General features: G+C 38.1%; 1 protein-coding gene across 2 annotated transcripts in view; it reads left to right on the top strand.

The window, feature by feature from the left end:
• Positions 1–25,047, top strand: part of fstl4 (follistatin-like 4) — an 808,779-nt gene that overhangs the window by 764,537 nt on the left and 19,195 nt on the right. The window contains exons 10-14 of one of the 2 annotated variants that reach the window (XM_028812623.2): positions 2,980–3,114; positions 4,886–4,912; positions 8,746–8,864; positions 16,476–16,625; positions 23,381–23,488. In XM_028812623.2, the coding sequence (XP_028668456.2) occupies positions 2,980–3,114; positions 4,886–4,912; positions 8,746–8,864; positions 16,476–16,625; positions 23,381–23,488 (539 nt within the window). The remainder of the gene's footprint in view (positions 1–2,979; positions 3,115–4,885; positions 4,913–8,745; positions 8,865–16,475; positions 16,626–23,380; positions 23,489–25,047) is intronic. The other variant, XM_051933466.1, reaches the window with a different exon arrangement.

Genomic DNA, 25,047 nt, shown 5'->3' with positions numbered 1-25,047 from the left:
CTGTCTGGAGATGATACTATTAAGTGGATGCAGTGGATTCTCCATAATTGATAGGAGCCTGCTGAGCGCCCTTTGCTCTGCCACAGATGTTAAACTGTCCAGCTCCATGCCAACAATAGAGCCTGCCTTCCTCACCAGTTTACATCAGAAGTACTGCGCAGTTGTTCTCTCAATTACTTCCCAATTATTACTTTTCTTAAAATATCCTCCCACTATCTTTTAAAATGTTGTATATGCTGCCTCACATTTTTCTTGCAAAGTATATCAGTTTTACAAAACCTACACACTGTAATTAAAACAGGACATCATTCTTCAAAAAGTCCATAAAACCAGTATTTTAAACTGATTATCTTTTACTTAATTAAAAAAAGGAAACTGATATATCATTGTCTCTTTTTGTTTAACCTCTAAAATTTTAATAAACTTAGTAGTAGTGGTAGTAGTCATCATCATATTTTCAGATGTACAGAGTACAGTGAAAGGCTTACTTGCATCACTGATCAACATGCAACACATTAGCGTTGGTTGGCTAAGTTCGCCAAAGCACTTTATGCATTGAATATGCTGTGTTTCTTGGTGACCTTGTTCACTTGAATATTTTCCTGGAAATTCACTGTGTGGCCGGCTTAGACAAACATTTTTACCCAGCACCAATGTTCCCTCTAAGCTGAGTGCGTGAGCGATCGCTCACACGAATTCAGAGCGTCGCTCATACTTCCCGCACGATCGCTCATTCCGACGGCATCGCTCGTACTTACCGCACGATCGCTCACTCCGACCGTTGGAGTTGGTGCTCATAAATTTTTGGCTTAAACAAAATGTCGCTCATAAACAATGTTTTTTGCTCACTATATGCTACTCCTTAGAGGGAACATTGCCCAGCACCCCATGATGCTTTTCAAAACCAGTATGAGATCACAGAGCTGTAGCAGCCATGTGCAGAACTTTCCCGCATGTGCACTCTAAGCTTACTCCACCTCACTTTTTGCGTTGCTGCCTGATCTGCTTCCCACTGCTCCAGACCGATTTGCACCCCACATGCATTCAACAAAAAAAAAAAAAATAACCCTCACAGTATTTTCATTTCAGGGGTATATTAGCTGAGACAGGGGGTCGATGTGTATGATCAGCCTTCTCCATGCAGCTCTGTCCTGTATCTCCTCCTCAGTCAGGCCCTTTTCCTTCAGATTTTCATTTCTTTTATCCATCCACCTCCACTTTAGTCTCCCTAACTTTCTCTTCCCCTGTACTTCCATTCCCATCACTCTTTTGCCCACATATTCTTTGTCTCTCCTCATTACATCTCTATACCGTTTAAACCTCTTTTCCTGAACTTTCTTAGATATCTCCCCCACTTTTGTTGTATTTCTTATTGTCTCATTTCTTATTCTGTCCTCAACATTCTCAGCATTGACCTTTAACCTTTGCCTTAATGCATTGATCACACGATACTCTTGATACCTTCTGTCAATTTATTCTATCCACACTGTACCCTGTGGCTTATCTCTGCATCTAATTCTCCATCTTGGTCTACCACTGATCCTAGATATTTAAACCTATCCATTCTTTTCCATAGCTCTCCCTGCAGGCTAACTTCTGAATGCTGACCATCACTAAACCTCATATATTCTGTCTTCTTCCTATTAATCTTCAATCCTTTATGTTCCAAAGCCCTTCTCTATTAGCTGACCATGATGATAATATTAGATCTTTCTTTTTTGATGATATCCAGGCCTGTATTTTTCTGTGTTTTGCCTGATCATCTGAATTCCTTACTTTTTTTTGCAACTCTGTCTTTCATTTATGTGCAATCTCGCACCCCTGAATCCATCTCTTTATTACTTTGCCAATCACAACAGTCCACCTGTGCTTGGCTACAACATACGTGCTCATAAACAAGGATTTAATTGTGAATGGAGAAGGTTGGGTAAATATCTGTCATGGGCTGTGGTTAGTCTGTAGCAAGAAACATTAAATTTTCAAGCACATTAGATTCTCAGTCTTAAGAACTGTAGAGGTGTCCCTGAACATGTTCAGACAATAAACATATTCAAATCTTACTTGTAAAACGAGATTTCATACTTATGGACAATGGATTTCACTGAATGGTGTTGGCTCAGTCAAAGTAAAATCTACATGAATGCCAGGCTCCAGGACCCAAGGTTTCCCAGTAGAACATTGGCCAGAACATCACACTGCCTTCGTCAGCTTACTTTATTCCCATAGTGCATCCTGCTGCCATCCCTTCCTCTGGTAAACAGTACACACACCCAGCTGTCCACATAATCTAAACTTAAACATAATTCATCAGACCACTACACCTTCTGCCATTGCTCCATGGTCCAGTTCTGATGGTCATGTGCCCACTGTAGGTGTTTTCGGCAGTGGACAGGGGTCAGCTTGGGCTGAAAATTACGTTTTTCAGCAATTTGTCTAAATGGATTGGACTAGACTTCACACAATGAGCCTTGTGTGTGAAAGTAGCAACTCATTAACTTTAATTCTTTGCATTTATATAGCGCTTTTCTCACTACTCAAAGTGCTCAGCAATTGCAGGTTAAGGGCCCTGCTCAATGGCCCAACAGAGCAGAGTCTCTTTTGGCATTTACGGGATTCGAATCGGCAACCTTCCGATTGCCAGTGCACATCTTTAGCCTCAGAGCCACCACTCCATGTGGTTTGCATTCCCAGACATAGTCTGTTTTGGAGTACTCAGCTTTTCTTACAACATCCTCAAAGACGTGATGATTAATTTAATTGGCATTTCCTAATGAAGTTGTGTGTGTGTGTGCGTGTGTGTGCGCGTGTGTGTGTGTATGTGCATGGGCCCTGCCACAGGCTGGTATCCCTATGCCTTTTGTCTGGATATTCTGTAGGACCCCACAACCTTGAATTGAAATAAGCTAATCTGACAAGGTTACTGTATATTACTCTGTTGTGTTCTTCCTAAATTAATCAGCCCTTTCTGATTTATTCCAGCAAATGGAAGTGAATTGCATATCAGCAGCGTGCGTTATGAAGACACAGGCGCCTATACATGCATAGCTAAGAATGAAGTTGGAGTCGACGAGGATATTTCTTCATTGTTTGTGGAGGACTCAGCACGAAAAACACGTGAGAGCTTACATTTTATTTTATTACATATTTCTTCATAGAAGATAACTTTCAAGATGCACACAGTGATATCTGATACCATAATTCTGTGTTTTATTGCTCCCACTTTCACAGCCACAAAGTCCATTTAGTTAAGTTTTCATAGCATCTGTTATAGCACTTCCTAATTCAGTTTTAGGCTGATGCATAAATGAACTTTTTCTCTTATCTGAGCATTTTTTCCCCTTAGAAAGTAAAGGTAAGGTAGGAACAAATTAAAAGCCAAATTCATTGAAAAAGATAACAGAATAGTTAGAAGGACTTAATAGCAACAATGTAAGTAGACAGATTTGTATTCCTAACTTGTGCACTTAAATAATAACTTATGATTTGGTGATATACTAAACTTCTCTTTTTTCAAATTCTTCAATTAAAATTACACATATAGACAGTCTGGTGGGCTAAGGGCCCACCTTAAACTCAGGAGTCTCTTATTCCTTTTTGCCACTTTATCTCACAGAGATGGACAGTTCTTAATTCATGTGCAGTGAAACCTGAGGTTGGTGCCCAACATACCAAGAAAAGTTTATGGGGGGATATTATTATAGGATTTAGTGTTGACCTGCTCCGGGAACTGTGATCACACCACCAAATTTACCATTAAGTGAAACTGAAATCTTTCAGACAAGGGAGTGCACCCTTTCAGCTCAGCACACATGTGGTTTGGTTTTCCCAAGAGCAGGACGATTGAAGAGTACCTAGATTTATATTTGTGTCCTAGAATAAGACTGAAAGTCTAGGCCACTGTAACACCAAAAGAGAAAAAAGGTGTGTGTGTATGAGTAGGCCTACTGCCTGCATGTATTCTGGTGTCTGCTTCAAAATCTTTTACTGGTCACATCATTTTGTAAAGGTGACAAATAATTTAATAACTCAGTGCAGCACTTTTTTTCCTCAACTTTATTTCACACTATTATGTGAATCCTTGTCTTATAATTAGTGCTTCAGGAGGAAACTAGTTTCCTATTGGGAACATAGCCAGGTTCCAGTTTTGCATCGATTTCATAAAGATGAATGCAAGTTCAATGCGCACCTTAAACAAATCTAATGTGGAAGGTTAGCTCATTTTAGCCAAGCCTACTTTGGAGGAGATGTTTGATTCTGAGATCTTAGGGGCACAAGACTAAAGGCTCACGCCTCCTTTAGAATTGATATCAAGCACAATTACAATACACTCTTAAACATGCCATGGATAGTTTGTACATCTTTCTGACTGGGCCGTTTCATTCTGAGTGGCTCCTGAAAATGAGAAGCTGCTGTAAACGAGCGGCAGTGAAATTTGGGGATTGTTGAGAAGCTTGAATGTTCATGCTAGTCATCCTGTTTCACTTGTGTTCATCTTAGCAAGCCAATTGTGAAATGAGAAGCCCAGTCTTGGATTTTTGGGGATGATAATGAGCGAAATAAAATTTGAAGGGGCATCCAGAAGGGATTTTACAGAGCAGGTGGACATATTTGCCATATTTACTCAGCAGGGAACAATACTGACATATAAAAGCTAAAATGCATTTTTGTTGACACTTGACTTTTTATGTCTCGGGGTAAGTCACTGATAATGTGCAGTTTATTTCTTTGTTTACTTTATTCTCACTAGTACTGCTTAGTTTGAACATCTAGACAGTGTAAATTTACATAATTTAACTTTTTATTTAATCTCAACTGATATAAATAAAATACCTTCATTATTTCTGATCTTTTTTTCTCCCCTGCTTTCAATTCCCTACTGCTGCAGTTGCAAACATACTGTGGCGAGAGGAAGGTATAAAAGATTTCTGCTGTTGTAGTGGTTTTGTGTGCTTGTCTGCTTTAAATTCTTTAAATTGAATAACTCCATGCTTGCCTCCTTGGCCCTGTTTATTCCTTCCTCCTTTGGAAAATTGCACCAGATTTTAAAATACACCAGAAGGTCAAGTGCTGTCACAAAAATGTGTTTTCAGCTTTGAAATCATTTTAAGAATTCGAAACAGTGTCACTTACATAGGATTTTTGTCTACCGCTTTCTATTACACAACATTGATTATTGTGCCTAAAATAAGCAAAACCACTCGAGCTCATTGCTTGTCACAGAAGTAGTATCAGCTGTCAATGGAAACCTTTGGGTATTTGGCAGGATCAGACCTTCGCTTTGATTTGGGCTTAATTGGAGATGACAGTACGACTGCTGCCATGTGCCCTGCTGCCAGTAGAAGCAAGGGTTAACAAAAAGCTGAAAACTGTTTTGTAACAGTGCGGTACCCCCGTGGGTAGACCTACCAGCTCTTCTTTTTCTCCTTCTTTGTTTTTTATGTTGTTGCCTGCTATTTGCATGTGTTTGCTGGCATTTATTTGCTGTCATGAAATCTGGAAATTTTTCATTTCTTTAAACTTTAACACAAATGATTAGAATTGCTGTGTCCCACTCTGGACAGACTGAAGGGAGCTGGAGGCTTTCTCTCTCTGCCTGTACCCAAACACATACACACTTGAACACGCACAGACCAAGAGACAAACATCTGAATTTCCCTTTTTACTTTCACTGTGGTAAAAGAACACATACATGTTAAATGATTAGCTTAAGATCACCCAGAAGATTAGTGGCACAAATTGTACCTGCAACAGTGAGATCTGAATTTGTGAAAATTAAACCTACTGAATGTCACCGAAGGGTGTTGACTTTGGCAGATCAGTAAGCTGGTTGGGTACCCATCTTGTATAAAGTTTACGGTACCCCAGATCATCATGCACTACGGCATGTGCAGATCCTTAACTGATTTCCAAATGTGCAGCAACAACGGACAACATCGATGTGGGCTTGTGTGTGCAATGCTGATGATCAACTAGATCAAGCTTCATCAGTTACACTCGTTCTTTCCACATTAAATCTTTCCACTCTTTCATAAACATTTTGTTGAGTAAGGCTATTTTTACTTCCATAGTAAGCCAACATTATTCATGAATTTCAACTGGTTTCACTCCCTCTGACCATAGAAATCTCACTACAGTACTTTGTTAAACACTTGTATATATTTTTTTTGCTCAAAGCTACATATAGATTCCCTATGATAAAGATTTATTTCAACAGACAAACAGCAGAACACTGACCTGTATTTATTCAAACTACCCATAAGCCAATAAGAACATGTATTGCGTCAGCTGTCTGTTACTACATAATTTGCAAATTTCCTTTATTTTCGATTTTCCCTCATATAAATAAAAGAAAGGAGACACAGTCCTACAGGAAGCAACCTCTGAAAAGGATATACGGGTTTATGTCAGCATAAAATTTTTATCATCAAAGCAAGGTGCAGAAGTAATAAAAAACATCTAATATAGGTTATATCATAAAAATTATAGGATATAAATTAAGGATTATTCTGCTTAGTCTATATAACACTGCACTGAGACCACATCTGGAGTGTTGTGGCAGTTCTGGTCACCACGGTACAAGAAAGACATAACCGCACTTGAAGTTGTGCAGAGGAGAGCAACCAGGTGCATTCTGGGACTTAAAGACATGGTCTTACTGTGACAGACTCAGAGAATTAAACCTCTTTAGTCTCAAACAGATGAGACTGCATGGGGTCCTAATCCAGGTCTTCAAAATCCTCAATGGCATTGATAAAGTAGGCCCAGCAGAACTGTCAAATTAACAGTGAATCACATACTGGAGTGGAAGGTAAGGGGAAGTGCATTTAGGACTGAAGTCAGGAATCACTTCTTTACTCAAATAATTGTGAGAATCTGGAACAACCTACCGACACATGAAGTTAAAGCAAAAATCTTACCAACCTTTAAGAAGTGTCTGGTATAAGATACTGGGACAGCTTAGCTTTTAGCTAAACAAATGAGCCTGATGGACTGAATGGTCTCCTCTCGTTTGTCAAAATTCTGATGTCCTGTTTGATAACAGAAGTATTTTACCAGCATCAGCTGACCCGCATTCTGTGACTAAGAACCTTCGTAATACGTCTACCCTCACCGGTATAAAAATCTGCCCACAGCTGCTAAGGACAAACACTGGGGGTAGAAGCTCTGTTTGCCTACAGACACATGCACATTGACATGGACACAATCTTTCCCTGAAATATATAGTATTGAATAAAAGTCTAAAGCCACCTAAGAACATATGTAATTATGAAAGAATCAAAAAGAAATACATAAAATAAAAGGAAAAACACATACTGTAAAACCTTAACCACCATACTGATACACAAGACTGACACAACAACTCAGATAAATGTAAACAGAATAAAGAAAGCATATACAGGCACCTTGTTTCAAAGAACTATGTAATGTATAAAATCACATATAAAACACATACACTGCAACACTCGACAAAAATGTCATACAAGCACACACCTAATAGTATGCATACAGACACCAGCATTTTTGTAACAAATATCAAATGAATAGGCACCAAAACAGGCAGGAAGGGACAATATGCAGTTCTATTCAGATCAAATTAAATTAGCAACTGAGGAAACTTAGTTAGAACAGCTAGAGCAGGAGTGGGCAAAGTCAGTCCAGGAGGGCTGCAGTGGCTGCAGGTTTTTGGTCTAACCCAGTTGCTTAATTAGAAGCCAATCACTGCCAATAATTACATTTCAAGTCTTGTTAGCGCTTTAACTCTGTCATGTCAGGTCATTCTCATATCCTAGATTGTTTTCCTTTCTTACGATATCATCCAAAAGTCTAAAATGAATGAGTAATCCTCAGTCCTTCACTTTTTTCTCTTCACTTTCCTTCCAAGTATTTAATTAAACCCAATAGTGCACGATAAATACACACAGAAACAAGCTAAATGGAGAAATGCTGGTTTCTTTTGTCATTTGCAACTTATTTCTAATAAGGAGCTATTAAAAACTGAGAATACAGCTATTTAAGACTAAAATAAGCAAAAAGGGTTCAAAATCTTAATGAGCGAGACAAATAAAATGAAGCAGAAGTGTTACGTGAGTGCTAAGTGCTTCTTATTAAGCAACTGGGTTGGAACAAAAACCTGCGGCCCTCCAGGAACGACTTTGCCCACCCCTGAGCTAGAGAGATAAAACACTCCATGGAAAACAGCAAAAAACAAATGGGAATGTAAACTGTAAGTTATTCTGAAAGTATATATCAAAGAGACTGCATTTGCTGCTTTTTGCAAGGTCTGAAGAAAAGTAGCTGAGTTAATATTATTGTTACATAGAAAAATATTTAACTTTGAAGAGTAAAACTAATGAAAAGGGAATGATCCTTCCTCATTGATTTAAAAAAAAAACTAAAATCAACCCTTTGAGAAAGTATCTATAGCCTCATTTGTCACGACACACCTAAACAAGCAACTGTATAACACAATGTGATTAGACGTCTGAGCATTAAAAACTCAGAGATCTCTTCTGTGCGATGTGCAGGTGTTCCTCATGAGTTCATTTGAAATTCATTTCCAGTATCAATGGGATGTCCCGTAGAGCATTCATAGTACAAAACTACCTCATGAAAGCAAAAGACCCTTGAAAGCAATTCCAAGATAAGGATATTCAAAGGAACCAACCAGAGAAGGGGATTATGCAATTGTGAAAGCCCTGGTTGCTGCCAATCTATAGGCACTAACTTGTTTCCTTGCTCTTCCAGGTCTGAGTGTGGGAAACATGTTCTACATCTTCTCTGATGATGGAGTCACCATCCTGCAGCCAAATGAATGTGAGATCCAAAGGCAGATCAAGCCAACAGAGAGAATCATGGCAAGCTATGTAAGGTTTCACGTGGGCATACTTTGTACTAAAGTGTACTAAACGTTTAATTCCATGTGTGTTGTGCACTCATTCATTTCCAGATTCTGTGTGGCTTTATGCTATGTGCTGCTTAGGAATATATGTGTGAGGTTCAAATTTACCTTTTTTTAATTCTTGCACCCATCATTATTTATGCAAAATAAATAATTTCTAGGTAAATTATATGGAAGCATATGAATAACAGAAAATATTGTGTTTCCCAATGAAATCTCCTAATTGCAAAACATAAAAAGAAATGATACCAGCATCCAGAAACAAATTTTGAGAAACACCCTGTCTCACTAGTGCCAGGATTGAAGGAGCCCTGTTTTCAGGTTTTCACAAGTCTGATCTGATGACTTTCAACTACTTGAGAGCAGTTTTCTAACGAATAAATTCATAGCAAAATCTGAACTAATATCTGAATGCCTAATAATGGTAGCAATTCCTGTAACTGGACAGAATTAGAATATTTTTAAAGGTTATTTTTGAAAGTAAGATTCCAGTTGAAAGATGTCTCTAAAACTTTACAATGGACAGAAAATTTGAAATCAGTCTATAATTCTGAAAAAAAATTCAATTTAAATGTTTTTTTGCATTAGTATGGAGCTATGCATGTAATTAACAATTTATAAGTTATATTGCTTATTACCTGTGGAAATGCTGTGAGTAAGTTTTTCAATAAAGACGAGAGAACAGGGTATGTAGGACAAGTTATAGATTTGGTTTTAGAAATCAACTGTAAAAAGTTCTTCTCTTGTCATTATTTTAAATAATCTAAGGAGATAATGCTCAAAAAGAGGTGTATTGTGATTTACTTCTGCCAGATTCAGGAACTGACTGGCACTGAACTCTAATGCCGTCTACATTATTCATAAAGAAATCCATAAAGGGGAATTACATCCAAGATTTCATATCAGTTGTTCCAAATAAAATGAAAAGAAAAAATGTCATATATTAATCTGAAAAGTTATCAAAGTGTGCATTGCATAGAATTTTCTTATAAGGTTTAATACTTTCAGTCCACACGGAGCGAGAAACTTGCAACTTTGCAGTTCTCCATTTATACTGTAATTTCTTCCATAAACATTTAGGACTCTGTGTTTTTAAAAATATGAAAATGAAAATAATTAATTTCCATTTAAAATAAAAAAGTCCAACAATATGAAAAGCCACACACAGAGGGATGGTCAATATGCTGTAATAGTAAATGAGAGTCTCAAGAAATTTAAATGGAAAGTTTCATATACTGTATTTTTTACCAAAATCTACAAATATCCTGTCGGATGACCGTGAGACAAGACACTCCTGCTAATATATAAACATAAAGGGATGCGGTCTCAAATGTAAGAAAAGAAGGCCCTGACAGAAACAGGGGTCGTTACTTAGCCATAAAAACAACTCCTTCTACATACCCTTATTGGACTAATTCATCGGGATCTTAAGTAATATATAACTACAAAAGAAGTTTGAGTCAGTGGAACTGTACATAAAGTTCATTTGGTGGACCTACTTAATATCAATTAGTAATATTTAATACCAGTAACTGTTTTTTTTCTGATCAACTTTTTATTAAATAAAGACAAATCGACAGGATATATCAATAAACAGACATAGCGAACAAAGTAACCCAACATGCCCGCTCCCACCCACCAGTAACTATGTTACTGACGTGCTCAAACATTATTGCCTGATGCAGGGGTCCGCAATTCCAGTCCTGGAGGGCCCCTGTGGCTGCAGGTTTTCATTTTAACCCTTTTCCTAATTAGTGACCTGTTTTTGCTGCTAATTAACTTCTTTTGAATTCATTTTAATTGACTTGCTCTTGAAGACTCAGACTCCTTAATTGTTTCTTTTTTCCTTAATTAGAGGCCAAACAATAACGAGATACAAAAATGAGGCAAAACAGGTCCAGCAAACTGTGTCCATCATACAATATCTGAAAATAAAGAAAGATGAAGGTCTCAGAAATGTTGATCTGCTCAGGTCCCCAAAATATTTGAACAGAGATCTTAGAAAAGAGAAAATCTGCAATTTCAGAAATGTCTTCTATTTACAATGAGAGCAGCAATAAGCCATGGAATTAAAGAACGAGTTTAATTAACAACAAGAATCAGAGCCTAATTAAGCAACTGGTTGGAGTGAAACTGGTTGGAGTCTGAGGCCCTGACTTAGTTGGTCTTCTGTTAGTTGACTCATTTCACGTTTCATTTCTGTTTGGATACTGTTTAAGGAAAGAAATGAAGAAATTCAGTGGAACAAATTTTTAAAAATAAGCCAATTCAAAGAAGTTAATTGGCAGCAAAACTGGTCACCAATTAGGAAAAGAGTTAGAATGAAAACCTGTAGCCATTGTGGCCCTCCAGGACTGAAGTTGGGGACCCCTGGCCTGACACAAGGTTATTTGTTTTAGTAAAATGCATTCATTTTCTTTTTGAAAATTCAATTTAAGGACATGCAATTCATTACTCACCTGGGAGCTGACCAATTTCTGAATTATCTAAGTATATTCTTCCCCACTTTGTAAATCAAATCTGTTCCTGAGAACCCATTCCCAAGATGAATGTTTGTAATGCTAATAGATAATTAGCATGATTTAAAATGGCCACAAAAATGTTCCAGATTTTTGCTTAAATAACATCAAAAGAATGAACATAACATATGATTAGCTGTCAAAGCCAACACTAAAAAAATAAGTTCTGTTCATTAAATACTGTTGAATAAAGCAGTTTACTTACAGTTTATCACTTCAAGTTTCGAAGGAATGGCCTTTCTATCTCTTTTGGAGCACATCAGTAACATCCAGATGTGCCTCCAGCCCTTCCCTGTTGTATTTGCAATGACTGCAAAGATGATCGGATGGCAGAGCTACCAGTATGTTTTTGTAAAAGGTCTCAAACTTGGTTATCTTAATTTCAAAAGCTTCCTAGTTGTTCATATAATGGAAAAGAATATTAAAACGATATATTTTGTACACCCTAGTTTTTATAATAATACTGGAATCTTTGTTTTAGGTGAGCACACAGAGGGATTGTTGTAGCCAAATACTGTAAGATCTCTCAAACCTTTGAATTGCTTGACCTTAATTTCTGATAAAACAATGAATATTTGTGACCAAAGATAATGAAAGAAACAGGCATCCACCCCGGCAGGATGTTATCCTCATCCTGATTTTATTTTTGTCAGGGGCCGTAAACCTGCCATTCACATTTATGAGGTTCTACACACGCGTCACACCATAAAAACCTTTGGGCACAGAGTTACAGATTGCCCACTTTCACTTAAAGGCTATTAAACCAAGAATTATAAATGGCAGTAGATAATAACAAAAGACCCTAAAGGGCAACTAATTGACACACAGAGCCCAGAGTTAATAGCCAAAAAATGGCACTGTCACAAAAGCCAGTTATTTTTAATCTTGTATATGGCACATGATTTTAATGTTTCTAGCTTATGTGAAATTAGTTCATTTTATTTACATTTTAAAGTTTATGCTATTGCTTTTAATTCCTAATGTGAACAGGCAAATGTTCTGAAAATTTAATTAAAGAGAGAGTGATGTGTAATTTTGGGCTTTTATCTTTTGGAAGATTTTTTTAAGGTCAGTTTATTAATTAGTCTCTATATTTTTTTCTATTTCATACCTGTCTTATCTATCTGTCTATATACCTAGGCAAAAATAATATATTGTATGAACGTATATGTGAATAGTTCAAAATAAATATGTATAGTGTTTGACAGTTAATCAAAAAGTCCAGTAGTGTGGCCTCTGATGAAAATGGCCTACTCTGGCTAAGACTACCCTGAGCTCCAGTAAGAAATGCCATTACATTACAGTTAGTTGGGCTGATTTTTTACTCGCCACTACCTTCTTGAGTGCAAATTCTACACCACAATATCTAATTTTGACTCTTCAGTTGAAACAGCTTCATCTTTCCGCAGAATCAGTTAGCTAATAGATAGATAGATAGATAGATAGATACTTTATTAGACCACTACTCTGCGTTTTCTAAACCCCGCTTTTTTCCATTACATGATTACAGGGAGACAGAGCCCTAAAGCATCAGGTGTGGACGACACTCCAGCACATTACATGTCACACTCACACACGCAGTCATATTCACTCATACTGCTTTAATTTATCATCACAAGCTAACCAGCCAGTCACAGCTTTGGAATGTGCTAATAAACCAGAATTACCCAGCAATACACCTCATGGTCAAGCAGAATTTATACACCCTGCAGTAACGTGGCTTAGGGCAGGAAGTGAACTTGTGGTGTCAGGAACTGTCACACACATCACTTTCTCAACTCAATCTCTGCATACGTGGAGTTTGAACATTTTCATGGCCAGATGCTTTTTTTCCAGGTAGATGTTTTCTTTTCATATTCCAGGCATTTGAAAGTTAGATTGATATCCAAAACGTGTCTGTTTTGTGGGTGTTCAATTAGTAATTCTGTGATCAATCGGCTCTGTCTCCTGGCATCTTCTCCATCCTCTTGAGACCTTCTTGCAATGGCACGTATGGAAGTGCCATCCTGGAGGACTACCTGAGAAACCTGAATCGGCTGCAGGTACCACCTCATGCTACCAGTGGTGATAAGGACACTAGCAAAATGCAAAACTAGAGAAGCATCAGTCAGGAAGAATAAGAAGAGAGCAATTGTCTGTGGCCACCACCTGCAAAAAAGCATTTCCTTTTTTTTTTTGGTTGTCTTGCTGTTGCCCCTCCAGTGCACTTGTTGTTACTTTCATTTGCACCAAAGCAGGTGAAGTTGATTCACATTCACTTAGGCTTCCTAACTGAATAGATTTATATCCCTGAAGCTTAATTGACTTTGTGTTAGACTGTGATGATTTAAGTGTTCCCTTCAATTTTTTGAACAGTATATATACATATATAATTAGAGTAATGGTGAAAACTACTTTTTTAAATGAAACATTATGTCAGATAAGTACATTACAGAAAAAAATAAACAATATGACAGCTTGTAATTATGAGAAGCATTTTATCTTCTTTTATGCCATATGTATTATGGATAAATATTTTTGTACATATTTTAATACATTTTATATTTTAACAAAATTTTATTTATTGTAGCATTTTTACGAACAGTGAACAATAAGCCTGCAGAATTTAATTTTGTACCTGTGGTTTATAGTTTAATTTTAAAAATACATTTTAATATAACATAGAAGGCTATTCAGGTGCTTAGTGTAAAAAGTTTAATAAGGGATAAAGAAAAAAATAAGTCACAATTGGCCGATCCAGTAACATGAAATCGATAGTTAGTATTGGCCTTTGAAAAGCCTGATCGGAGCATCCCTAGTATCCATGAGGTGCCCAGCAGTGGACTAGGATTAAATCTTGTCTTGGATTCAAGTCTGCTGAGATATGTTTACGCTCCTTACATTTTTATTTTACAAAGCACATTCTAAAAATGGATATGCCCAGAATCACCATTCTTCCAATCCTCGAGGATTGACAAGCATCCTGATGAATGAGCAGTGTGTATATTTCGGTTAACAATTAACATGATTCTACTTACAGTGTACACGTGGTACTCTGTAATTTCAAATATGCAAAAACATCTCCTGCATTTGAAAATTTTTGTATCTCTTGAAATCCAGAACTAAGCTCAGTTATGTACAGTATTTTATATCATGAGCTGAAGATCCCAGCATTTAGAGACCGAACGCAATCCTGTAGGTTCTGAAGTTCACATTCCTTTGTTGCTTTGTAAGCACTGCCATTGCTAGAACACTTCCACATGATTCCTTCTTCTCAGAGCTTTAAAGCAAAGCAAAAAGCAAACATTCAGGTGGCACGTTGTTTGTTGTGCTATCCGTTGTTTAAATCAGTTTAGTTTGATTTAATGTATTTTATATACAGTATATTGTCCTATGCAAAAAAATTGAAGAAGGATTGAAAGTTTGTTGCATACTCAGCTCTCTGCTCTCGCACCTCCTGATCACAAATTACCTGAGCAGATAGTAAGATACACAAGGGAGCACATCAAACCCTGTTTCCACACCTCAAGGAAGCCAGGTTTCACACCCAGGGCCATGGATCATTATGTGGAACGAGCAGATTGTTTAAAGATTTTAGATCTGTTTTCTATCTTTTCCTCGTTTTATACATTTTATGCTGAATTTGGCTTACTATAAACTAAAACATACAAGTACATACAGTATGTTAAATCAGTATGTGTTGTTTGTGTGAATTGGATGGATGAGAGCAACACTGGAGCACCACAATGTGAACACTGCACACTCTGTACTCCTCAGACTATAAATATAACACCAGGTCATGTCACTTTTAGAAAATTTCAGATGATTCTGCACTAATGGAGTGTGTCGAAAAAAGAGATGAGACAGAGCATAGGAGTCAGGTGGAGAACTTTGTTTCTTGGTGAAGTAAGAACTGTCTGCAGTCTAGCATCAGCAAAACCAAGAAACTAGTTATTGACTTTCTCGTCGTACTGAAAAGCCTCTACGTCAGGTCACAAATCAGGGAGTTTAAGTTGAACTGATTACACTGCTATAGATACGTGGTAGTCGAAGTCAATGACAGGCTGGGCTGGCCTTATAACACAGTGCATAAGAAAGTGCTGGGCAGGCCCATTTTCCTTAGGAGACTGTGTTCCGTTAATGCAGGTAGGGACATCCTTTGCATGCTCTATGACATCCAGCTCAATTTTCCAAATTGTGGTGTGCTGGGCCAGTGACATCACTCCAAGATAAGCCCACCAAATAAACTAGATGAATAAAATGTCAGGCCCAGTTATGGGACGTAATCTAGACCCCATGGAGAGAAGGAGAGAAAGAAAACAAGACAAAGTGCCATTATGAACAATGCTTTTTGTGAGACATTATGAACATTATGAACATCCTCTTTGTGAGACACTAGCATTGAGAACTTTCAGCCAACAAATTAGTCATAAGAAGTGTGTAAAAAAATAAATAAATAAATACCAACAGCAATACACCTGCCTAATGCTTCACTGGGACTGGGACTGACAAGTCAGATAATTTCTTTCTTTTTACTCAGCCTAGTGTGTATTTGACAGGGGTTTGGTTTTCTGTCATAATATGAGTGGTTTGATGTTTGTCACAATATAATAATTTTTAAATATTCATTTAATCAAGCTTCTGTACAAAGACAGATTTCCCCTCTGGGGTCAAATAAAGTTTGATCCAGCTATGTATCTATCTTTCTGTTATGCGGTAAAATATCTTTAAAAAAGTATTCTTTAGTTTGGCTTTGACATTACAGGCCATACTGAATAGGGATGAGACTGAATGATTGATTGAAAGGTGAATGCAATGTTTTCTTGCACCGTATGTTTCAAGATGTTTAATGGTCATAGGTTTGGACATTGGATTAACTCTGTTTCACCCCAGCGGTAAGTGCCTTTGAATTGGAGTTGAAGTAAAATTACATAAAGGATGCATTGATTTTTAGTTTGACATTTCTTGAATAGATGAGAAATGTATACCAAATGCAGGTCTATTAAAGAAAGGTGAATTTGGCCTGACCCATTAACTAAAGCATTACAAGTTAAACACTGAGCCTTGTTCTCCCTCAGGAAGAGATGTGCCCTAAAGGTGAAGGAGATTCAGTTCAGCTCTGCGACTGGGCTTCTGCTGTCAACGTGAGGGACAAGTACATTTACGTCTCACAGCCCATCCAGAACAGAGTGCTGATTATAGATACCCAAGCTCAAAAAGTGGTGCAGGCAAGTACTCATTTTCTTATTTTGTTTTACAAGATTCGAAATTGCAGAGGGTCAGAGAGCATGTGCACTGGAGATGGAAAGCCATTATTTATCTATAGTATGAGTGAAGTTTAATGGCTATGTTGGATTCCCTGAGCACCAGGATTGCACTAGCATTGACCTTGACAGGGCACCTTTTTATGTGGGCGGTAAATTCATTATCGAGACATAGTCAGTGTCTTTTTTTTTTCTCCTTAAAGATAACATTTTTACTTCCTAGGTATCACTTGTTTTTTATTTTGCATTATATTACTCTGGTACTACAATGGATATGGCAAAGAAGTCAGAGTTAGAGAGGATATGACGGCTGGGGTGTAGAGACACATGTTGGTTTGGAGTATAGTAATACCTCAGTTGAAGTAGATGTACCGGTAAGTTTGTTATAAGAAACTTTGTTAACAACTATACACTTGTTACAGGAGGAATATGAATACCTACAGGGGCTGGGGGTGTTGCCATCTTCCATCTCCTTACTTGATCACCCTCCAATGCTTCTTCAGCCACCGCCTAGGAGTTTCCACCTCTCCTTCCATACGACTCCTCACACTCTCTTCTGCCTCATCCACTGCCTATATATTTACATCACCAGCTCAGCCTTGCACCTCACTCCTGGTCAGAGGCAACACCATTTGCCTCTTTATCCCCATCACTTGCCAGTGGACATGCCCCAAGATCAATGGATTTTGATGCCCGGCAAAGTGCTGCCGCTTGCAGGCTGTCTATCTACGCTCCCACTTCCACTCTCTGCACTGACTCCTCCAATGACTCGGTGCTCACCCCAATGATTTTAGTATGTGGCATTTCTTTTCTCCACCTTCAACCCTCTTTATCGTGTTTGTTCCTATTTCTAAAGATATCGCTTTATGTTTTTGTGATGTAACTGAGCAAATGTTATTTATTACTTTATAAAAATGTAAATAACTACAGCAAGTGTGAAATAACTAAGCTCTTGCATAAAATAAATTCCCATTCTACAGTACGCAGAATATCAATGACAAACAAGTATTCTGTGTAAAGAAGTTGTATAATGAAAACCACAGCACTTTTGGGAAAACTGATAAAAGAGGTTACTATTGAGGAAAAAAGGTGACACAGAAATTAGTGTTACCTCTCAGCTTCAGAGTCCTTGTTTTTAATCCCAGCATGGGTACAATCTCTGTGGTGTATGTACTTTCTCCACATCTCAGTGAAGTTCTCTTCGGGTACTCTGCCTTTCCTTCAACTTTCCAAAAGTGTGTTTATTGTTAGATTCCATGTTAGTACTAGACCAGAACAATGTTAAATTATTTAAAAAGTTATATGCCACTGTTTTCAACTCGCAACTATTCACATAAGCATTTTAGCAGCAAGCAGTTTAGAAAGCTCCTGCATGCAGCAGTTTTTGACCATTTTCAGTCCAATGCTTGTTCAATTAAAATCAGTGGTAATACCCCTTAAACACTGGTAATGGAAAACAAAGAGCATTTTAGAAGCTTTTTCATAGGAAGTCAGCCGCCTTCTCCTGGATAAAGTGACTTACTGAAACTAAAAGAACAAATGCCGAGGTTCTGCACATATGTGCTTTGGTTGTCTAGTGACAGCTACTGAGGGAGAGGTCAAGTGTGCACGTACCATGTGAAGTATGACCATAGAGAAACCAGCATTCACCAAAAAAGGGGTTGGGCACCAATCGGGTTACTCCGTTTATTATCAATAACAGAAAAGACGGCTGTATGGCCTAAAAAGAGAACACATAGGGAGTTGTGGTTCACCTTAACAAATAGAGGCTACCTGGGAGCTCTGTTCTCAGTAAGCATCTGGTCGATGTGTAACCCACCATCCGGGAATGATTCCTTTATGTACTGACTGTACTTGAAAAATCGAGCCTCCTAGGGGCTTCGAGGAGTGGCTAGGCATCCTCCTTGGGTGTCAGCTCATTCCTAAAGGTAAAGGAAAAGATTACTGTTAGAGTCAGCGCCACCCTCTCATTCCAGGGTGAAACTGCTTACCTCCTTAAAGCTCGCAAAATGCTTCCCAGATGCACTTGCGTGACACTTGCAATCAAGTGACAAGAATTCAACAAAAGTTATGAATATATATTTAGTTTTAACCAGGTTAAAGTTTAGTGCAGATGTTTTAACTTGTGATGCCTGAATCACTGTCTTGCACATGAGAGAAGACTCTGAGTCCAAAGGCTTTAAGAAAACCAACTTTATTCACATCCAAACAGGTACAGTGAGAGCATTTATTCAAACGGGAACTACCACTTCAATACACACAGACACAGCAAACAAGCTACAGGGCCAGCTCAATGGCTGGGTTAGAATGTTCCCTGCATCAGCCATCGAGCAACTGTTGTCTTAGGTGGGGAATTTGCAATTGCCTTGGTGGTACCATGAACCCGCAGTTGTCTCAGCAACGGACAATCAACCCTCGACAGACGTGTCAACTACTTTTCGGTGTGCAGCACTGTTGAGGAGGGTCTGAAAAGAGCCTACAAATCTCACAAACTTATAAGCAGAGTGGTAGCGCAGAGCTGGCATTCCTTCCTTACAGTGCCAATTGTATGGGGTTGCATGTTCTGCCTGTGCATTTCTTATTTGATCAGTATTATTAGTGAGAGAATCCATCCATCCATCCATTTTCTAACCCACTGAATCCGAACACAGGGTCACGGGGGTCTGCTGGAGCCAATCCCAGCCAACACAGGGCACAAGGCAGGAAACAATCCTGGGCAGGGTGCCAACCCACCGCAGTAGTGAGAGAATTGAACTGGGTATTATTACCTGTTTTAACTCTGAATACTGGAAATGTCTCAGCAATACTTTTCAGTTAGGAAAATACTCTAAATAACATCCATCCCCTTTTTTTTCATTGCCAAATCTCAGCCTCTGAGTGAACACTGGCCGCTGCACCACCAGATCACACTGTTTCAAAATATCTTTATCAAATGACTGAGTTAAAACTAAACAGATACTTTAATAATAGGTTTCTATTGCTGGATTACATGCAGCACACTCTTTTCTGTTTAACTGTGTGATTGAACCGCCCAGCACATTTGCTTCTTACCTTACCCCCAGTGCTGCTGCATTAATCGCTGGTTCCCAGTGACCCTAAATTGGGAAGATTAAATTTTCCCCTCAGTATATGCAGGATTAAATATATATGAATGCAAAGTATGTTGAATTCTTCTGAGTCTAGTACCGCTGTGCATGATAACCCCTTCCCTACTAGATGACAGGATCATGCGATTCCATGATGTTGCACTGACAGCAGTAGGTCATATTTTTTATGAGAAGTAACGCAATGATGTTTTTTTCACATATCTATTTACTTACATGTATAATCCTGATATTCTACAGGATGCTGCCCAAGATTCTAGAATTGTCGCCTTGACTCCCTGTGCCGCAGGACTGTGTAAACCCAATATGTGCACTCACAATGCTGACGACACGTACTGTGATTGCCAGAATTAAAAACACAGAGAAGATTCTTGAAACACAACAATCACTGAACATCATGACATAACCTCACAACCTATAAAATAGAAATGATGTCAGTCCCTGAAAAATGCTCCATTGCAAAGCCTGGAAGAAATGCTTGAAAAATACTTGAAAAACACCCAAAAAAGCCTCAAAATGTTTGCAAAAAGCCATTAAAAAGCTTGAAAAACACTAAGAAAATGGTGTAAATGTATAACACCCAAGTGTGAATGGGCCCTTGTACTATGTTAGTTGGCCCTGTATGGGTAATTGTGGGTCTGTGCTCTGTGATGGACTGGCGTCCTGGCCAGGGTTGATTCCTGCCATGCATGCAAGATGCCAGGATATGATCTGCTCCCTGAACTGAATTAAACAGGTTAGATAATGGATGAATGTAATATTATTTTGTTTTTTCAAAATCGGCAAAAAGGACTGTTTAATGCTTTATACTTCCAGTAGCATTTTTATATTCTTAGGCTCACTCGCTGTGCAAAATAATCAGACTCGTATATAATTGGAGAAAACTGCTAAGCAGATGTACCTATAGAACAACCTGGATTCACCCTCTTATTCATTAGCATAATGAATAAAAATCAAAATGATTTCAAATCTTTTATTAATATATATATATATATATATATATATATATATATATATATATATATATATATATATATATATATACTGTATATATATATATATATATATATATATACAGTATATATAATATATACTGTATATATATTGTAAAATGACCTAAGACCGAAGCTTTGTACCTTCCAGTCCTGCTCTTTATTCCGTCGCTGCCTGCCCATTTGCCAAAACATAGCATTCTGCAATGCATCATAAAAATGCAGCCAGACATAAACACTAGGCAAGCTGCGCTTCTCTCTTTCCTTCCTTATTTCAGAATGACAAAATGAAGTCAGCCAGAATATTATTAGATTGGATTAATAGGATCTGCCATAATAAAGAAAGAGAAAACTGCCATTATTTTATTAGTTTTATTGCCCAATATTTGCACTGTCGGAATGAAGTAATATTTTCTTTTATCACCATGTACGCTGGATAAGAGTATTTCTTATAATAACAACAGTAATAAACTAATAATAATGCAAGCGTCTGAGTCCTAATCCACTTCTCCAGACACTTAAATTTAATACTGTTATCAGCATGATAGAAATTCAACCCATAAAACTAACAAATGACAAATCCATCACAGCCATCTAAAAGGCTACAGCAGAGTATCAGAAATTATTCTGGAATCGTGACAAGTACTTGACCTCTTGACTGAAAAACTAATGTGCATATCTTCATATCACTAGGCAGTAGATGGCTGAGAAATTCTTCTTAGGTTTTCCTGACTGTTTTTTCTGAAATAAAGGGACTTGCTACTTTTAACTTAATTACTGCATTAGGGTAACCACTGTGTAATTCCTTTTTTTTATAAATATATGTAATTAAAAATATATTTATTTTATGTAAATATATATATATAACTTCCTTTCTTTGTGGCGCTATTGCCCCATGAAACCCAACAGACAGATGCAGACACTGGTTTAAAAGCACCCAGAAGTATTTTAATATTCTTCAATAAAGTGCCCAAAAGTACCTCCACCACCATAAACAATAAATCAATAATTAATAAATTACAAATAACCAATCCTCCACTCCCAACAGCTCTGTCACACTCTATCCCAACCAGTCCTTTAAATATTACTTGACCCGGAAGTGCTCCTGTTCTTCTGACCATGTGATTCCATAGCACTTCCGCGTCAGATGAAGACTTGTGTTTTTCTTCAACCCGGAAGTACTTCTGTTTCTCCATCCTTGTGACTGGGGAGTACTTCCGGGCTACCGGGAAAATAGAAATCCCAGCGTCTCCCTGCAGCGTCCCACAATGGCACCCACGGCACCCAGCAGGGCTGTGAAGCCAAACTCCATCTTCCATGGTGCCCTGCGGGAATCCGGGGCACCTCCATGCTGCAGGGAAGACACCATCTAGTGTCTTGGATGTGTCGGCCGGGATAAGCTGCCAGCCGTCCATCACAATATATATATATGTATATATATATGTATATAATATATATATATATTGTGTCTAGGTCCTTTATGAAATACTAGAGTCCTGTTTGGAGTGTGGTCACATCAGTGGCTATATAGACTTTTGCATTCCACAGCTCTGTAAATTTGGGGATTTGGTGACATATAGTTAATTAGCAATGGACTTGACGTGAACTTGCATCAGCCTTTCTCCTTGTACTGTGTCGTAACCGTCCAAATCACAGAGATGTGTATCTAAGGTAACTTGGCAGCCCTATGTTGAGTAAGTATGGGTGTGTACATCAGTGAGCCCTGCAAAATACTTGTGCACCATTAGTTTCTGCCTTGTAAGCACTTTACACAAAGTGTCATGGGAATCTGAAACAAACTACCAAGTCAAGCAGTTGAAGTGAATTTTAGATTTAAGAGCAATTATTGTCATGATTAGGTTTGTGTGATTTTTATTTTGTAACTGCTAACGTCTTGAGCCTTATTTGCAGGTCCTTCTATTGCCACCGATTTGAGAGCTGTTGTTAGCGTTGCATCCCCCGTTTCTAGAGGTGTGACTTCAAGGGTCCTGACTCGCGGGTGATCAGTATGACGGGATGAAAGGTCGCCTGGTGGCTCCTTTCGTTATTCGATCTGCAGATACAACCTCTTAAAAAAAAGTTTATTTTTTATTTTTTTTGCTTTTGTGCTTCGCATATGTTTAATTCGGTTTGACTCCTTTCGCCTGACTATTCCTCAGCAGGACATCTATTACCTTACTACAAAAGCTTTAAGGAATCAGCTGTCTCCTCCCAATTGTTCTTGATGTTTCCAAGATAGATTCCAGATCCTTACAGCTCTAAACTAGATTAAGATGGTTTAATAATGAATTCATGAATTATTAATATGCAAAAAAATTTAAAAATTACTTCTGGGCCCAAATAACCGAGAATTAAGCCCAGTGACTACCTTCTGTTTCCTGTGATTGCCTTTTTTATCATACAGTAAGTCTTCAGAGTCATTTGTAGTTTGTGGTTTCCAAAGAATAATGCCCACTTGCACCACGTGTTCTGAAAGCAGAGATTCCATTTGTTTTGAGTTAATTAAACTACAATATGACATGGATTAGTTCTTTCCATAATACATAGCTGTAGTCCTTGTTGTTAAGTGTTGTGATTTAGCATGTGAGCCTCACGAAGATCCTATCCTCTTTGTTTTGTAAAGGTCGTAGAAACTGATCCTATTCCTGTGAAGTTGCATTACGACAAATCCCATGACCAGGTATGGGTACTTAGCTGGGGAGATTCCAACAAGACCCACCCTACATTGCAGGTAAGTGACAAAGTATAAAGGATCATGATCCTAAAGGTTTTACTTCTTAGGGGAAAATCTAAGAAAAAACAGTAAAAAAACATTATTTTGTGTGCTAGTTGTGTATTTTGTATGTATGCTGTTCCTATGGTCTCCATTTCAGGAATGGGAAAAAATAAAAAACATAGGGAAATGGCTGACTAGAAAGAGATGGAAGCTGGTAAGTGGCCTGAGTTTAGGAGTGTGACGAGAGTGTTTTCTCTAGCATGACATGGCACAGGCCAGAGACGAGCGGATCTCAATTAATGGTCTCCCATTAGAGGATGTGTGTGTCAGCATGAGAAACAGTGTATAGTGTCCAGGGTTAAAAGTTATGAAAAGCTGAGAGTGCCAACCCCATAGAGGGTATGGAGGGCTCAGAGGTGTAGAGGCCACTAGCTGGAACTTTAATCTGATAACCCTATAGCAGGGGTGTGCAAAGTCATTCCTGGTGGGCCGCCATGGCTGCACGTTTATGTTCCAACTCAATTGCTTAATAAGAAGCACTTATTGCTCAAGTGACACTTGTGCTTCACTTTAGTTGTCTCGCTCATTAAGATTTTGAACCCTTATTGCTTATTTTAGTGTTAAACAGTTGTATTCTTGGTTTTTAATGGCTCCTTATTAGCAATAAGATGCAAATGACAAAAGAGACCACCATTTCTCCATTTAGCTTGTTTCTGTGTGTATTTATTGTGCACTATTTGGTTTAATTAAATACTTGGAAAGAAAATGAGGAGAAAAAAGTGAAGGACTGAGAATTACTCATCCATTTTAGACTTTTGGATGATATCCTTAGAAAGGAAAACAAATCTAGGATATGAGAATGACCTGACATGGCAGAGTTACAGCACTAACGAGCCATGAAATTAAATTATTGGCAGTGATTGGCTTCTTAATTAAGCAACTGGTTTGGAACAAAAACCTGCAGCCACTGCGACCCTCCAGGATTGCCTATCCCTGCCCTATAGCTACAGTAGCTACAGAATACTGGACAAGTCTCCATCCTTCCAGATCAGGAGGGACATATACTGTAGATTTTCTATTTTTTTATATTGGGGTTCCCGTATTATTTTGTTTAAAGCCCTATAAGTATTTGGTGGACTGGCACTGTTTTATTTTAGGTCAAAAGAACATACAGTACTGATTGATAATGCCTAGGGTGGCGACTGGCAAATTTGGCACTGTGCCACTAAATATTAAGCTTAACTGTAGCTAAAATAATTTGTTTTTTCCCCAAGAGTGAATTGGTCTTGCATATCCTACAATGCCACTGAGGTGGAGTGTATTCTTCAAGATTGCCCAAAGTGAAGTTCTATACGTCTTGGGGCATAAAGAAGAATGGTTTCCTTTTTGCTTGACTCTGTTTGTAGTAGTATAAATGGAAGGGGTAGCCCTTCTTGTTTTGGGTGACTGCCTATCTGTGTTTCCTGAGTGAGCAGAGAGAGGTGGGTTTTGATCTAATGGGGCAATTGTGTAGTGTTCCTCCTTGCAATCCTGAATGTCCTGGCAAAAGGACACTTAGCAAACTGTGACAATAA

This window comes from Erpetoichthys calabaricus, chromosome 11 (assembly GCF_900747795.2).
Source record: "Erpetoichthys calabaricus chromosome 11, fErpCal1.3, whole genome shotgun sequence".
In the NCBI taxonomy this organism is placed as follows: domain Eukaryota; kingdom Metazoa; phylum Chordata; class Cladistia; order Polypteriformes; family Polypteridae; genus Erpetoichthys; species Erpetoichthys calabaricus.
This window is presented reverse-complemented; position numbering and strand designations above follow the sequence as displayed.